The sequence below is a fragment of the Camellia sinensis genome, chromosome 10, assembly GCF_055761805.1.
Source record: "Camellia sinensis isolate YWXY chromosome 10, ASM5576180v1, whole genome shotgun sequence".
Taxonomy (NCBI): domain Eukaryota; kingdom Viridiplantae; phylum Streptophyta; class Magnoliopsida; order Ericales; family Theaceae; genus Camellia; species Camellia sinensis.
This window is the reverse complement of record NC_138970.1, coordinates 178,449,321-178,467,121: the sequence shown is the minus strand read 5'-3', so window position 1 is coordinate 178,467,121 and position 17,801 is coordinate 178,449,321. Positions and strand designations below refer to the sequence as shown.

General features: G+C 37.7%; 2 protein-coding genes across 5 annotated transcripts; both read right to left on the bottom strand.

Moving 5' to 3' along the window:
• Positions 1-6,184: 6,184 nt before the first annotated feature.
• On the bottom strand, positions 6,185-11,132 carry LOC114310331 (UPF0481 protein At3g47200). Of its 3 annotated transcripts, XM_082892926.1 has the most exons (4): positions 11,024-11,110; positions 10,864-10,899; positions 7,355-8,182; positions 6,185-6,760 (listed from the first exon to the last, which is right to left on the bottom strand). In XM_082892926.1, exons 3-4 carry the CDS (start codon positions 8,147-8,149, stop codon positions 6,269-6,271), a joined length of 1,287 nt encoding a protein of 428 aa, XP_082749052.1. In that variant the 5' UTR covers positions 8,150-8,182; positions 10,864-10,899; positions 11,024-11,110; the 3' UTR covers positions 6,185-6,268. The 3 variants fall into 3 exon arrangements, with proteins under 3 accessions (XP_082749052.1, XP_082749053.1, XP_028112084.2); XM_082892927.1 differs by lacking the exon at positions 10,864-10,899 and having other exon boundaries at positions 11,024-11,132; XM_028256283.2 differs by lacking the exons at positions 10,864-10,899; positions 11,024-11,110 and having other exon boundaries at positions 7,355-10,846.
• Positions 11,133-13,236: 2,104 nt separating this feature from the next.
• LOC114310330 (UPF0481 protein At3g47200) lies at positions 13,237-16,988 on the bottom strand. Of its 2 annotated transcripts, none has more exons than XM_082892925.1 (3): positions 16,326-16,988; positions 14,392-15,195; positions 13,237-13,820 (listed from the first exon to the last, which is right to left on the bottom strand). In XM_082892925.1, exons 2-3 carry the CDS (start codon positions 15,160-15,162, stop codon positions 13,305-13,307), a joined length of 1,287 nt encoding a protein of 428 aa, XP_082749051.1. In that variant the 5' UTR covers positions 15,163-15,195; positions 16,326-16,988; the 3' UTR covers positions 13,237-13,304. The 2 variants fall into 2 exon arrangements, with proteins under 2 accessions (XP_082749051.1, XP_028112083.2); XM_028256282.2 differs by having other exon boundaries at positions 16,177-16,425.
• Between the last annotated feature and the right edge of the window lie 813 nt (positions 16,989-17,801).

Sequence of the window (17,801 nt, the reverse complement as noted above, 5' to 3'; positions counted from 1 at the left end):
GTTAGTGTATATTAGTGTATCATTATGTAGTGCATTATCATGTTAGTGTAGCATTATGTTAGTGCATTATGTTAGTGTAGCATTATCATGTTAGTGTAGCATTATGTTAGTGCATTATGTTAGTGTAGCATTATGTTAGTGCATTATGTTAGTGTAGCATTATGTTATTGTTCATAGGCATCCAAGGCATCCTCTATAAATAGAGTGCCTTCTTTGTGTAATAGACATGTACAATTCATAGAAACAATTGTGCCTCTCTCTCTCTCTCTCTCTCTCTCTATTCGCTCATCTCTATCTTCTCTCACTTTCTCCAATTATTATTTCATGGTATCAGAGCACAGTGTTACATTTCTGGCAATTTGCGATTTTGGTGTTTAGTCCCATCCACAGCGGCACTACATCAAACCACTCGGAATTTCCTCACGATTCCAACGGCACCAAGCCCGGCCTCAAAAAACCTTTCACGCGCCCACACGCGCCGCCAGTGTCCACTGCGCGTCATCATTTCCGCCACCACTCTCACACGCGCCCGCACGCGCCATCCGTTGTTTCTCCCTTCTGACACGCGCCTACACGCGCCCACACGACCCGCGACTGACGTCAGCCCTGCCTCTCCCGTACGCCGCGCCTGCTACTGTGCGCCTCTCGTGCGCCGTTTCACTACTGTGCACCCGCGTGCGCCGAATCCGCTACCGTGCACCGCGTCTGCGCCTGCCGCTACCGTGCACCGCCGCTTCTTGCTAACGTGTTCCTTCCTGCACTCTGCTAACGTGCGCCGCTGACATATTTGCTGACATCATCTCTGTCCAGCATACCTTTCCTGGCTATTTTCGACCTTCCGGACTCACTGGTACACTCTGTTTTACCTAATTTTGCTCCTACAGGTCTATCATATTACTTTAAACCCTATTCAACTAGTATTATGGATCGTCATGATGCCTCCTATCCTATTTCCGTTATTTTGAATGGTTCAAACTATGTTCTGTGGGCCCAAGCCATGTCCTCCTTCCTAAAAGGGAAGAAGCTCTGGCGAATTGTTACCGGGGATGTGACTAAACCGGTGAAAGACAGTGACACTAATGAAACTACTGTTCCTACTGCTACATTTGAAGACCGACTTGAGGAATGGGACAGTAAGAATTACCAAATCATTACCTGGTTTCGTAATACCTCTGTTACATCTATCAGTCTTCAGTTTGGTCGCTTTCAGCTTGACTCTGTAACTACTCCTGCAAAAGACATCTGGGATTTCTTGAAAGAACGATACCAGACTACTGGTCTTGCCCACCAATATCAACTTCAGAACCAACTTCATCGCATGCGCCAAGAATCCACTCAGTCCATTAATGACTTCCTTTCTCAAATGTACTCTGTTTGGGATCAGCTTGCTCTTTCAGAACCAACTTGGCATACCCCTGAAGATGCTGTTTTATTTACTATCTATCGCAACCAGCAAAGGTTGGTGCATTTTCTTATGGCTCTTACTTCCTCCTTTGAGCCCGTACGTGCCTCTCTGCTTCATCGCCATCCATTGCCCACTCTTGAACAAGCAATTTCTGAGTTGCTATCAGAGGAGACGCGTCTCGGTACTCTTCAAACTCATCATGTGGACTCTGTTCTGGCCACTCCTCCGTACCGGCCATCATTTACCCAACGGACCACTGCTTGCCTCTATTGTCAGAATCGGGGTCTTCCTTCAACCCATCTCCTGGTCAATTGCCCCGTCAGATCCTGCCGCTACTGCAACAAACTTGGTCCTGGTCATCTGCAACAGGATTGTTTTCGCAATCCATCCCGATCATCGTCCAATAGCCACTCCTCTCGCGGTGGCTCTGCCCGGGGAAGCTTTCATCGTTCCGGGAATCAGTCTCATCACACTGCTACTACTGCTTCTAGGAATCAGCCTCATCCCACTGCTGCTGCTGCTTCCGGGAATCATTCTCCCCACACTGATGCTGTCACCTCTGCGGGGTTCTCTGAGTCGTCTGCTCCGTCTACCCCTCGCTTTTCTCCAACGGATGTAGAGGCCATGCTCAAACAACTTCTCTCCCCATCTGGTACACCTCCTCCTACTGCTTTGTCTGTAATCCCAGGTAACTCTTCTTGGTATTTTGACTCTGCTTGTTGTAATCATATGACCTCCAGTTCTACTATCTTTTCTTCCTTCTCTTCATCTCCTCATATTCCCTCAATACATACTGCTGATGGTTCCCTCATGTCTGTCCGTCATGTTGGTACTGTTTCCACCTCTTCTTTATCTATCCCTCAAGTTTATCATATCCCTGCTCTTACCTTAAACCTTATTTCCATTGGTCAATTATGTGAACTTGGTCTAACTGTCACATTTTCTGCTACTGATTGTTTGGTACAGGACCCTCAGACGGGGCAGACTATTGGGATCGGCCGTAAGCATGGACGTCTCTATGAACTCATTCACCTTCATGTTCCTGCCTCTCCTCCGATTGCTGCTCCTACATCTACTTCCTCATTATCTCCCTTTCATCTTTGGCATTGTCGTTTAGGGCATATTTCTGTTAATCGCTTACGGTCTTTGGTTTCTAGTGGACAGTTGGGTCATGTAATTCCGGATAATTTCGATTGTATCCCCTGTCAACTTGCCAAACAACCTGCTTTATCATTTAATAAAAGTACTTCAGTTTCCCTTGCACCTTTTGATCTTATCCATTCCGATATTTGGGGGCCCTCCCCTACTACTACTATGGGGGGATCCCGCTATTTTGTTGTCTTTATTGATGATTTTTCCCGGTTTACTTGGCTTTTTCTCATGAAAACTAGGTCTGAACTTAAACACATTTATTATAGATTTGCCCAAATGGTCCACACCCAATTTTCCAAAACCATCAAAATTTTTCGCTCTGACAATGCTATGGAATATCGGGATTCTGATTTCCTTTCCTTTCTTCAGCATCATGGTACACTGCCTCATCGTTCTTGTGCTGGCACGTCCCAGCAAAATGGCCGTGCTGAACGGAAACATAGGCATATTCTTGACACTACTCGCGCCCTTCTTCTCTCTTCTTCCTGCCCTGAAAACTTTTGGGGGGAAGCTGCCCTCACTGCTGTTTACACTATCAACTGTGCTCCTTCTCCTGTCATCCATAATCAAACTCCCTTTGAACGTCTGCATGGCACTCCCCCTCCTTACGCTAATCTCCGGGTTTTTGGCTCTGCCTGCTTTGTTCTACTTCAATCCCATGAACACACCAAGCTTGAACCTCGTTCTCGTCTTTGTTGCTTTCTTGGGTATGGAATTGAACATAAAGGCTTTCGCTGTTGGGATCCTCTCTCTAAACGTCTTCGTATCTCCCGCCATGTCGTTTTCTGGGAGCACCAAATGTTTTCCTCGCTATCCTCTTTTCACTTACCCGCACTCTCCACTACTGTCCTGTTTACTAATCCTTCTGTCGATCTTTTCTCTGCTGATTTTGATACAGGTTCCTCCTCCATCGAGACGCCCTTGCTCACTCCTGATCCTGTCCAGCCTGCTCTCCCTGAAGGTCTACCTCTTATTGCCACACCTCCTTCTCCATCGGTTCTTCCTCCCACCGATCCTCCTACGGGTCGACCACGCCGGGTCACTCAACCTCCTATCCATCTTCGTGATTATATTGTTGGATCTGCTGCCTTCTCTACTTATGAACCTACCTCCTATCGTGAGGCTTGTACTAATCCTCTTTGGCAGCAAGCTATGACCGATGAACTACAGGCCTTGGACAAAGCTCATACTTGGGATCTTGTTGATCTTTCTCCTGGCAAGACTGTCATTGGCTGCAAATGGGTTTACAAAATCAAAACACATTCTGATGGCTCTATTGAACGCTACAAAGCTCGTCTTGTTGCCAAGGGTTTCAACCAGGAATATGGTATTGATTATGAGGAGACATTCTCTCCTGTTGCTCGGCTAACCTCTGTTCGCAGTTTACTTGCTGTTGCCGCTGCTCGCCACTGGGGGCTCTTTCAGATGGATGTCAAAAATGCTTTCCTCAATGGTCATCTTATTGAGGAGGTCTACATGCAACCTCCACCTGGGTCCACTTTTCCCCCTCATCAGGTTTGCAAACTACAGCGTGCTCTCTATGGCCTCAAGCAAGCACCTCGTGCTTGGTTTGCTACGTTCAGTTCTACCATTCATGATTTTGGGTTCACCTCTAGCTCCTATGACTCTGCTCTTTTTATCCGGACTACTTCTCATGGTACCACTCTTCTTCTTCTGTATGTGGATGATATGATTATCACTGGTAATGATGAAGCTGGTATTCTCCACCTCAAACAGTTTCTCCACCACCAGTTTGAGATGAAGGACCTTGGTACTCTTAACTACTTCTTAGGCCTTGAAGTCTCTCATGATTCTACTGGTTCCTATTTGTCCCAGGCCAAATATGCATCCGATCTTCTGGCTCGTGCTGGTCTGACTGATTGCAAAACTACCTCTACTCCAGTTGATCCTCAGATTCGTCTCACTCCTCTCGATGGGACTCTTCTCTCTGATGCTACTCTTTATCGCCAACTCGTCGGCAGCCTTGTCTATCTCACAGTAACTCGTCCTGACATTGCCTATGCTGTTCACATTGTCAGTCAGTACATGTCGGCTCCTCGCACTCCCCACTATACTGCTCTACTCCGCATCCTTCGCTACCTCAAAGGCACTCTGTTCCATGGTCTTCACTTCTCTGCTTCCTCCTCTCTTGAACTGCGTGCCTTTTCCGATGCTGATTGGGCTGGGGATCCTACGGATCGACGCTCCACCACGGGATTCTGCTTCTTCTTAGGGGACTCTCTTCTTGCTTGGCGTAGCAAAAAACAATCCCTCACTGCCCGCTCTAGCACCGAAGCTGAATACCGAGCTCTTGCTGATACTACTCAGGAACTTCTCTGGCTTCGCTGGCTCCTTGCTGATATGGGTGTTTCTTCTTCTGATCCTACCCCTCTCTATTGTGACAATCAGAGTGCCATTCAGATTGCTCACAATGATGTTTTTCATGATCGCACCAAACATATTGAGATTGATTGTCATTTCATTCGCCAGCATGTTACCTGTGGTACTGTTCGTCTTCTCCCTATCGCTTCCGTCGATCAACCCGCTGATATCTTCACTAAGGCTCATCCTCCTGGCCGCTTCAATGATCTTGTTTCCAAACTCAACTTGGTTGATGCTTCCCCTCCTTGAGTTTGCGGGGGGATGTTAGTGTATATTAGTGTATCATTATGTAGTGCATTATCATGTTAGTGTAGCATTATGTTAGTGCATTATGTTAGTGTAGCATTATCATGTTAGTGTAGCATTATGTTAGTGCATTATGTTAGTGTAGCATTATGTTAGTGCAGCATTATGTTAGTGCATTATGTTAGTGTAGCATTATGTTATTGTTCATAGGCATCCAAGGCATCCTCTATAAATAGAGTGCCTTCTTTGTGTAATAGACATGTACAATTCATAGAAACAATTGTGCCTCTCTCTCTCTCTCTCTCTCTCTATTCGCTCATCTCTATCTTCTCTCACTTTCTCCAATTATTATTTCAGATATGATGACCTCTGAGGATGACCACTCTTTCTATATAATGTAGGAACATTTATGTACAAATAAAAGAAAGAGATAATTATACTTTTCACCCTATAATTTGATTTAAATTTTATTTTAGTCATTATTTCAATTTCAACAATATTAACTCTAAATTTTAGATCAAGTTTTAGTTTAGTCATTTTGTCCAAATTAGATGTTACAATTCATGATTTTTTAACACGAGTTGGTCATACGAGGAATACGTGTAGAAAATTTAGATACTTAAAGTTTAGGCCATTTGTTCAAATTAAAACAATAAGAAATATTAAAGTAAAATTAGAGTCAAATAATCGTTGTAAAAAATATAATTTACACAAAAAAGAATATCAAACATTTGTATGGATCGGTAGAGGGGGGTGTCACAATATTTTCTGACAAAGAAATAAGGACACATATATAATAATAAAAATAACTTTCTTGCACGTTATGATCATTGGACAATGAGAAATTTTATTATGGTGTGTACCATATACATTTTACACTTAAAATTGACAGAAGGTGGGGCGGCACTATTACCTTTATTACAACATGTCTAGTATTAATCACTTATCTATTGGTTCTACCAGTTTTTCTTGCAACCACAATGACAAGGAAGAACAATATGACACAATAACAAGCATTGCAATTATTACATATATTGCAAAATCACAATATTGATGAGCACGATCTCTTAGTAAGAGATGTTTTTACAGAATGGTAAAAAGGGTCTGTAAAAATGTAAAAACAAGCATTACAATAGCAGCAATAAAAGAAGCAATAGACCATGGATTGTTAAAGTAATCACGTTTGAGAATTGCTCTCCACCTAGGCCATCGAGACCTGTAATATTGATTCACCTCCATAGACACACCACCATAGTAAAAATCATAGACAAGAGTGTCATTGTAGAGTCCATTGAAGAGAGTGGACACGTCTTCAGTGCTCAAAGCAAGCACTACAATTCTCTTGTCACAGAGCAAATCAGCATCTTTGCTTGTGTTGATTAGGCAGTCCAAGAACACTGCATAGGATGTGAATTTGTCGGTGCACTGGCGATTACACTGCTCGTACGCTATGAGGTTGCGAAAAAGGGATTCAGAGTTTCCCCGGATCTTTATTGGTGGGATTTCAAACATGCCATTGCAAAACTTGATGTTTAGGAGGTCGTCAGGAGGACCCTTCTTGAATTGGACTCCGGCCTGTAGGTCAGGGGTGTTAAAAAAACTGGTCAAACCATAATTTAACCAATCTGAACTAGTTCAAACCAGTTTTTTGAGGGGACAATTGGTTCTGGTATCAAAAAATTAAGAACCATCAATTGTAGTTCAGTTTCTAGATTAAGTTTCAAAAGAATCGAATAAAACTAAACTAAACCAAACCATTCGATGTTTTTATTAATTTTATTATGTACAGAATGTTCTCCAAGGTACTTACTTTTCTTCTCATTGACTTCTTCTAACCTCAATCTCATTCTAACGTAGATGATGCCTTCATTCATCCTATTAACAAAAGCACTTCGGTTTTTTTTTCGCCATTATTTATATGATTTTTGCCATTCTTATATAATTGAAAATTGCATTTTTATAGTAATTATTGAAGAATCTGTTTTGTTTTAACAAATTTTAGGAGTTAGTTTGGAGAATATTTTAAAAAGTTGAAGTATGCTTATTAGGTAATTTTTGAAAAACTTGCATAGATAGAATCATTTTCTATTGAACTACGTAGTTTAGATATATAGCCATAAATTTTCTAGCTTAGAATCGTGAAACTGAACCAGAGCTGAACACCCTTACCCGTAGGAGTTCTGTTACCGGAGGGAAAAGTTCCCAGCTTGTATTTGTTGGTTCGGTATTTTCAGACGATGACAGCAAACTACCCCGGATTAAGTCCAAAATATGCTTGATTTCGTGGCCTCTGGATTTGAACTCTGCTGGAACTGTCATCAGCATCGTTGTTTCGAAGAATTTTAGGACAAGCTTGATTAGGAAACTTGTTTCTTGTTCATGAACTGACAAGGTTAGATGAAACAGACAGTGCAAAACAAACCAAGGAATCTGATTTTCGAGCAAAATCAAGTCATGGTAGAGATTTTCATGCATCCAGGATGTGTTGAATACAGGATCGTCATTGTCTCGAGGGACTAACCACACGTCTCTTCTAAAAAGCTCTAGTAAAAAGCATCCATCGACGATCATCATTTCCACGAGCTCATCTTCACTCATGTCAACCCTTTCTGCATAACAGTTGATTGTTCTTTTCGCTAGTTCGCGAATGCATTCTATTAATTGTTGCAAGGTTTCTTCTGGAGGAAGGGGTAACCGGGCTAGGAGGGTGTCCAAGTACCATAGTTTTATGTTCTCCATCGGTGCAAGTCTGTCTTTGCCGCGGTGATAAGGGCCAATGGAGACTATTTTGGGCTCATAAATGCTCTCATTGTGTTGTCTGAGTGTTCTAGGGACTCTAAAGATGCAATTCTCAGAGAGGGAAGGAGATTCGTGGCGCAGTTTGTTTTTGAGGGAACAGGCTAGTAGTTTGTTCAACTTGTCAATTTTTATTGAAACTTCCTTGCTAGAATCAGTTTTTTCCATGCCAAACTAGTCCTTAGAGTTGCCAATACTTGCCTGTTTGAGGAAAGAAAGAAAGAGTGTAATGTGTATAAGAGAGATTCAAATTTGGGTGTTGAAACACGAGATAGAAGGAAACAAGAAAGTTAACGAAAATGTCCAATCTTCAGACTGAAAAAATTGGTAACCAACAAATTGGTGAAAAAACTGTCCTTCACCTCAACTTTGACTTTGTTGTGTTTTGAGAAGTTAATAAAAAGCCGATTTTTTGGTTTTTTTGGCTTTTAGGTGACTTTTTTGTGTTAAAAAGTTAAAAAGTCAAAAAGTTTATTTTTAGCAAGTTCCCAAATTGCCCTTTTATGGTCTTAAAATGCCCCAAAGTTTTCCCAAATTTATTGTTGATATTCCCAATCATTAGTCATATTGATGAAAATCTCTTTCTTTTTTTTTTTTTGGTACATTGTAGGTCGGATGAGGAAGGTCTTGTTTATGGTAAGACTTGAACTCTTGACCGTCTTGTAAAGTGTAAGGATTTTAATCAATTTGACTAGTTCCAATTGGTTGTCAAGCTAGCCCTATTTGGTAGAACTCGTTTGGCAAGTGGCTGTTTTAAAAGTCAAAAAGTTACTAAAAAAAATCAAAAAGCCAACAACTTATACCAAAAAGTTAAAATTTCATTTTCTCTCTACTTTTTACACATTTTTTGGTAAAAGCTAAAAAGTTATCCTAAACATACTAATTTTTTTTACCTCATACTTTAACCAAAAAGCTAAAAAATTATTAAAATAGCATATTCTCAAACAAAGTAACCGACAAATTGGTGAAGAAAATTTTCTTCACCTTAAATCTGCCTTAAGGAGGACTTACAGTACCCGTAGCTTTTCAAAATTTATTGAGGAAATTCCCAATTATTGGTTATATATTGATGAAAGTTTTTTTGTTTTATTTTTTATGTTGTACATTGGAGGTCCAGGGAGGGGCAGTTTTGCATATGATAAGATTTGAACTCTTTATCTCAAAAGTTTAAGGATTTTGGCCAACTGAAATAGTCTCAATTAGTTGATGAAAACTTTCACTACAGTCCTATACTTTATTTTTAACTTTGTCCTTACTAGTTGTCAGATTTATAGTTTTCCTGCTCTATGTTGGCTCCATCCACTACCCACATGGTAAGGAGCCCACCATCCACATGGCGTGGGTGGCACCATGTGGTAAAAGAAGCTGGTGGAGGCCAACACCAACTCACTAAAGGAAGATAGTGAGGGTGGCACCACCTTGGCCAATTATGGCTATCTCTTCACCTACTCCTCCTCTCTTGGTTATAAATTGAGATGAGTGAGGAGGGGTTGTATATCATCAGAAATTGGAGAGTGAGAGCTGTGAGTTGAGTGAGTTTCATCTCCTCCTCTGTATTTGTATTTTGCTCCATTTTAGTGAAAATTCTCATTTCTGTCCGTGGGTGTAGGCATTGGGCCGAACCACGTAAATATTGTGTTTTCTGTGTGTGTGAGATATTTTTCTGGGTGTGTTTGATCCTAACACTCTATACATATCGAGAACAAGCCATTGCCTAAGAAGGACGAGTACTCCAAAAATGGTGCAATACGAGTACCGGATATTGGGTGCAGATATGTGTAATGGTATAGCGGTACACGTACCGGGTACGCCGAATACATGCTGAGTACGACATTGGTACAACGAGGTGAACCTTTTTTTTTTTTTTTTTTTTTTGCAGCTGCTGGAATTTATTGCAGCCTTTATTATTCTTCTTTCAATTTTGAAAATATCAAGTAATTTATTTCCAACCCCCTTTACCATGAGTCATGATTTTGCTCTTTTTTGCATCCTGTTTTAGACAATCAAAAAAAAGAAGAAAGAATTATATAACTTTTTAGACAAACTGTTCTCTTTTTAGTTTTGATATTAAAACTTTAATTTATATATTGGATGTTTAGCTATCAATTTAAATAAAAAAAAAATTTAAAATTGAAGTGTCCCAGCCAGCCGTACCCGTACCCGTACCCATACCTTACGTTTTTAAGAATTTGCTGTATCAGCGTATCCGTATCATACCCGTACTCATATCCGTATCCGCACCCATGCTACATAGGATGGTCCCAAAGGAAAGGAATCCAGCGCTTCATAACAATTGAACTCGCAATCTAATTTTTTGAAGCACTTATCACTGCTCAACTTGTCACTCAGCTAATCTATTAAGATTGAACTTCTGTAATGATTTTAGCAACTGAACTAACCCCACTTGATTAATGAAGATTCTCACTATGGCTGCATACCTTATTTTTGGGTAACGAAGGTATTCGAGACTTCACTCAACTAGTTCTAGGATACATGTTTTTCTGTTCCATACAAAAACTAACTCGGTACAAGCCTAGGAAGTGGGTGAAGGGGATCAAGATTCATGAGATTCAAACTCAATGCTTATCACGACTAAACTTGCCATTCAGCTAACCCTTATACTGTGTTTGGTTGGGGGATTTGGGAAGGGATTTGGAAAGGAAAAGGGAAAAAGTATGTGAAACTATGTGAAATGTAGGTATATTTTTTTCACATTTCACCTACCTTTCCATTTCCCTCTCCAAATCCCTCCTCAAATCCCTAAACCAAACACAGCATTACGGTTGACATACACCTGAACTTTATCCCAATTCATCTATGAGCAAATGAAAAACAACTTTAAAATGTAACTTCAAAAAAGAGGATTTAAAGAGAAAGATTACCAGAAGAACCAAACCCAATTATTAGAGCAGAAGTGCCTGAAAGTACAAGGTTTTTTTTTTTTCTTTCAGAATAAGCAATCAAAGATTTAGATAACAGAGATGAGTTACACTAGTTTAAACACATAATGGAGTTTGAGAGAGGCTTATCATTAGGACTTACCTGTGTTGGAGAAAGAAAATTCTCAGACAAGTGAATGAAATTTGAGTTTTGGATATGATGGCCTCTGAGGATGACCACTCTTTCTATAGAATGTAGGAACAGCAAAAGAGATAATTATGCTTTTCACCCTATAATTTGATCTAAATTTTATTTTAGTCCTTACTGTTTCAATTTTAACAATATTAACTCCAAATTTTAGATCCAATTTTAGTTTAGTCATTTCTTCCAAAATAGATGTTACAATTCACGATTTTTTAACACGTATTGGTTATATGAGGAATACGTGTTGAAAATTAGACTCTTAAAGTTCAAGCCATTTGTTCAAATTAAAACAATAAGGAATATTAAAGTAAAATTGGAGTCAAATAATCGTTCTACAAAATATAATTTACACAAAAAAGAATGTTAAACATTTGTATCGATTAGGGCCGGCCCTGGGCTAAGACTGGTGAGGCTTGTGCCTAGGGCCCCAAAAATTAGGCCCAAAAAAAAGGCCCCAAATTTAATCTTACACTATATTAAAAACTTAAAATGGCCCAATTCTATTTAATTAATTTAGGCCATTTTAAAGGGGGCCTCAAAAAATCTATTTGGTTCAATTGATAAAAGGCCCAATTAAAAAATATTTATAAGTTTTAGTTGTTAGTCCAATTAAAAAAATAAAATATTAAATATATGTATATGTATATGTATTAGTCGTTAGCCTAATTTTGTGTGGCCTATTTTTTTTCCTCTCTTATGGCCCAATTATGTGTTTTTTAGTATTTTTTTTAAAAAATATTTTACACAATTTTTATTTATTTATTTTGTAGATATATCTAATTTAGATACACTTATAAACTATAATATTTATATATATATATATATATATATTTTAAAACGTTACCAAATACAAAAAATATAAAAAAAATACGAATTGTAAACTCAGACAATTATTTTTGAAAACTTTAAACCAAACAGAGTGATTTTTATTTTTATTTTTATTTTTTTTAAATATCTAAAAAGGCTCTAAAAAATTATTTCGCCTTAGGCCTCCGAAAACTCAGGGCCGGCCCTGGTATCGATCGGTAGAGAGGGTTTCCCTACATTTTCTGATAATGAAATAAGGACACACATATAATAATAATATTAATAATAATAATAACTTTCTAGTACGTTATGGTGGTGTTTGTTTTGAGGGATTGAGACATGGGATTTGACTAATAGTCTCTCTAGATTAATAGTCCATTGATTGGTTCAAAATTGTTGCTCCGGACTATTTGTTCCAAATATGTTGGACTATTGTGTCCCATGGGGGGTGGGACACAAATGGAGGTATAAGAGGGGATATGGGGATTAGGTGGTGAAATGACCATTTTGACCATCTACTATTTAATTATATATTATATTTTGTAAAATTTAAATGTCTCAATTTAAAAATAAAATAATTTTATTTAATTTTTATTGACATTTTATTTATTTAATTTTTTTAAATAATTTTTTATAGATATTTTATTGATGTTTTATTTTAAAATTTTGTTTATATTTTATTTAATTTCATTATTTAAATTTTAATAGATGTTTTATTTAATTTCATTATTTAATTATTATTATTTTTTAAAATAAATTTATTTAAAATTTTAATTAAAAAATAACATATATTTTTATTGATATTTAATTTATTTAATTTTTTAAAAATAAATTTATTTAATTGTACAAAAAATAAAATAAAATAAATTTTTATTTAATCTAGCTAAAAATACTTAAAATATTAAAGATATGTTTAATATTGCTATTATATAGTAAATAATTGAAAATGATAAAATAGTCATTTGAACAGTTATCCTTCTCCATAATATCCCAAACAAACATAGAATTCAATAGAATAGTCAAATCCAAACATCTAATTCCATGATTCAACAAATATAGGACACAAATCCAGTCCAACTAAATAGTTTAGGGACAATATATATTAGGAGTAACAGTTCGATGAATTCCAATCCCTCATTATCCGGTCCGTCCAAATAAACACACCCCGTTATGATCATTGGACAATGTGAAATTTTATAGCGGTAGGTACCATATGTATCTTACACTTAAAATTGACAAAAGGTGGGGCCGCACTATAAATACCTTCCTTTTCCTAACCTTTATTACAAAATGTGTAGTATTAATCACTTATCCATTGGTTCTACCAGTTTTTCTTGCAACCACAATGACAAGGAAGAACAATATGACACAATAACAAGCATTGCAATTATTACATATATTGAAAAATCACAATATTGATGAGAATGATCTGCTAGTAAGAGATGTTTTTCAGGCAAGACAGAATGGTAAAAAGGGTCTGTAAAAAAGTAAAAACAAGCATTACAATAGCAGCAATAAAAGAAGCAATAGACCATGGATTGTTAAAGTAATCACGTTTGAGAATTGCTCTCCACCTAGGCCACTGAGACCTGTAATATTGATTCACCTCCATAGACACACCACCATAGTAAAAATCATAGACAAGAATGTCACTGTAGAGTCCATTGAAGAGAATGGACACATCTTCAGTGCTCAAAGCAAGCACTACAATTCTCTTGTCACAGAGCAAATCTGCATCTTGGCTTGTGTTGATTAGGCAGTCCAAGAACACTGCATAGGATGTGAATTTGTCGGTGCACTGGCGATCACACTGCTCGTACGCTATGAGGTTCCGAAAAAGGGATTCAGAGTTTCCCCGGATCTTTATTGGTGGGATTTCAAACATGCCATTGCGAAACTTGATGTTCAGTAGGTCGTCGGGAGGACCCTTCTTGAATTGGACTCCGGCCTGTAGGTCGGGGGTGTTAAAAAACCAGTCAAACCATAATTTAACCAATCTGAACTAGTCCAAACCAGTTTTTTGAGGGGACAATTGGTTCTGGTATCAAAAAATTAAGAACCGTCAGATTACAGTTCAGTTTCTAGGTTAAGTTTCAAAAGAATCGAATAAAACTAAACTGAACCATTCGATGTTTTTATTATGTACAGAATGTTCTACAAGGCACTTATTTTTCTTCTCATTGACTTCTTCTAACCTCAATCTCATTCTAACCTCGATGATGCCTTCATTCATCCTATTAACAAAAGCACTTAGTTTTTTTTCGCCATTATTTATATGATATTCTTATATAATTGAAAATTGCATTTTTATAGTAATTATTGAAGAATCTGTTTTGTTTTAACAAATTTTAAAAGTTAGTTTGGAGAATATTTTAAAAAGTTGGAGTATGCTTATTAGGTAATTTTTGAAAAACTTGCATAGATAGAATCATTTTCTATTGAACTACGTAGTTTAGATATATAGCCATAAATTTTCTAGCTTAGAATCGTGAAACTGAACCAGAGCTGAACACCCTTACCCGTAGGAGTTCTGTTACCGGAGGGAAAAGTTCCCAGCTTGTATTTGTTGGTTCGGTATTTTCAGACGATGACAGCAAACTACCCCGGATTAAGTCCAAAATATGCTTGATTTCGTGGCCTCTGGATTTGAACTCTGCTGGAACTGTCATCAGCATCGTTGTTTCGAAGAATTTTAGGACAAGCTTGATTAGGAAACTTGTTTCTTGTTCATGAACTGACAAGGTTAGATGAAACAGACAGTGCAAAACAAACCAAGGAATCTGATTTTCGAGCAAAATCAAGTCATGGTAGAGATTTTCATGCATCCAGGATGTGTTGAATACAGGATCGTCATTGTCTCGAGGGACTAACCACACGTCTCTTCTAAAAAGCTCTAGTAAAAAGCATCCATCGACGATCATCATTTCCACGAGCTCATCTTCACTCATGTCAACCCTTTCTGCATAACAGTTGATTGTTCTTTTCGCTAGTTCGCGAATGCATTCTATTAATTGTTGCAAGGTTTCTTCTGGAGGAAGGGGTAACCGGGCTAGGAGGGTGTCCAAGTACCATAGTTTTATGTTCTCCATCGGTGCAAGTCTGTCTTTGCCGCGGTGATAAGGGCCAATGGAGACTATTTTGGGCTCATAAATGCTCTCATTGTGTTGTCTGAGTGTTCTAGGGACTCTAAAGATGCAATTCTCAGAGAGGGAAGGAGATTCGTGGCGCAGTTTGTTTTTGAGGGAACAGGTTAATAGTTTGTTCAACTTGCTAGAATCAGTTTTTTCCATGCCAAACTAGTCCTTAAAGTTGCCAATACTTGCCTGTTTGTGGAAAGAAAGAAAGAGTGTAATGTGTATAAGAGATTCAAATTTGGGTGATGAACACAAGTAAGAGATAGAAGGAAACAAGAAAGTTAACGAAACTTGCAAAATGTTCGGACTGAAAAAATTGGTAACCAACAAATTGGTGAAAAAGCTGTCCTTCACCTCAATTCTGACTTTATGGTCTTAAAATGCCCTAAAGTTTTCCCAATTTCATTGTTGATATTCCCAATCATTAGTCATACTGATCAAAATCTCGTCTTTGTTTTTTTTGTTGGTACATTGGTGGTCGGATCAAGAAGGTCTTGCTTATGGTAAGACTTGAACTCTGGACCGTCTTGTAACGTGTAAGGGTTTAGTCGATTTAACTAGTCCCAATTGGTTGTCGAGCTAGCCCTATTTGGTTGATGAAAACTCTCACTATGGTCATAAACTTTTTGTTTGGGTAAGAAGGGTATCCAGGACTTTGTTCAACTAGTTCTCGGGTACATGTAATTCTCCTGTTCCATACATACAGGCTCAAGCCTTGGGCATAGCCCCAAGAGGATCAAGATTCATGAGATTCTCAAACTCATTAATAGTTTCTAAGACACTTATCACGACTCAACTTACCATTCAACTAACCCTTATGTTGTGTTTGATTTAATAAGATAAAATGGAATGAAAAAATCATTACATCCTCATGTTTGATTCACTAAAAATGATGAAAAATGTACTACAAATGAAATCACCATTTACTATTATAAGTGAATAGTCATTCCATAGGGAGGCAAAAAATAATCTTTTATTCTATTCTACTTTCATTCCAATGAACCAAAACACTACCTCACGTCCAAACATGTCTTTGAGAAGCTCAAAGACAAGTCCTCAAAACAGCAGCCAGTTTCCAAAAAGAAATGATATCTATGAGCATAAAACAACTTTACAATGGAATAGATTAACATAAATAAATAAATAAGAGTATATAAAGAAAGAGATTACCAGAACCAAATCAATTATGAGAGCAAAACTAGCCGAAAGTTCAAGCCTTTTTTTAGAATAAGCAATCAAGATTTAGATAACAGAGATGAGTTTCGGAAGTTTAACATAGAACTGAGTTTAAGGGAGGCTTTCCACTAAGACTTGCTCACCTTTCTTGTGGTTTGAGCAGCAGACAATATCTTTTCTTGGTAAAAGAGAATTTTCAGACAAGTGAATGAAGTAAAAGTTTTGGTTATGACAACTGAGGATGACCTCTCTTTTTTATTGACTCAATAAAAAAGAGCTCACTAAGCCTAACGAATCTTTAAAAGTGAACAGTTTGAATAACTGAAGTCTATCCCAAAACAAGCCTATGGAGAGAAAAAATATGAGCCTAGGCCCAAATCCAATCATGCTAGCCCAAGGTAAAAGTTGTAAGTCCAAACCCATCCCTTGGAGCCCACGAAGGACAGCTGGCAACAACTTGGCATCCAATCAAGGCGCGTGAAGAGACAAACAAATATAAAAGATAAACTTCTAGAAGGCAAATCTGTAAAATAAAAGAGAGGCGTTAATCCAACGGTGACGAATGTAGAACAGACAAGACTAGGGCATAAGTTGGACCTAGTAGGGGGTAGAGCCATCCAATCAATTTAATCCTACGGACGTAATGCTCGGCGAGTTGGCCACTAACATCAGACATCATCCAAGTCCTCCGTATGCCAAATATCCAACAATCAAGGAGAAGACACACTTGGCAAGTTGTCCAACCAAAGCCAAATGTGAGCAGAACCCTTCGATCAAAACAAGATCTGACGGATGAGTTTTGAGCCAAAATAGCTATAAATGGGTAAGCTAACAAAGCACAAGGAGACAAGTTGGTAAATCCAATTTAACCCACTTATACTCAATCTTAATCAATTTCTACTTCAGAAATATTTCCTCTTATATTTATTCACTATGGTCGATCAGTGTATTAACTTGATCATCGGAGGATCCTCCCGACCAACCCTAGTCGGGAGTGATCACTAATGTTTGGTTTCTCTTTACAGAATGTAAAGGATTGGATGCATCATCTCCTCGCTTTTCCTGTGAAAATAATTTCAGAGCCCATTAAACCCAATTACACCTCAAGTTAAATAGTCAATTTGTGAGAATCTAAACCTTTTAATAAAATGTACTCTTTATTTTACATATATGTCTTATCATGTAAAATTTCACTGTACATCGTAGACTTTCTCATCTTTCCATAAAATGTTGGAACATTGACGGACCAAAAGAAAAACAATATTTGAACGTCTATATCGATTGGTAATGCAAGAAGATGCCAAATTTTGAAACCAAAAAGTAATTGCTTTAATGCTCTGTTTGTTTCGGAAACATTTTGCATAAAGCATTTTTTGCATAAAAAGTTTATTTTGCTATATGAAAAAGAAAAACACAAAAAAAAAACAGAAAAACCGAACTCGTTTTTTACTTTTAGTGACTAAAAGGTCGTTAAAAAGTCAAAAAATCTAAAAATGTCCAAATAAGCTAGCATTTTTTATAGACTTATTTTTAATCAATAAATTAACTTTAGCATCTAAAAAAGCCTCAAGACAATATATATATATATATATATATTTAAAAAGTAAAAAAATTTTTTT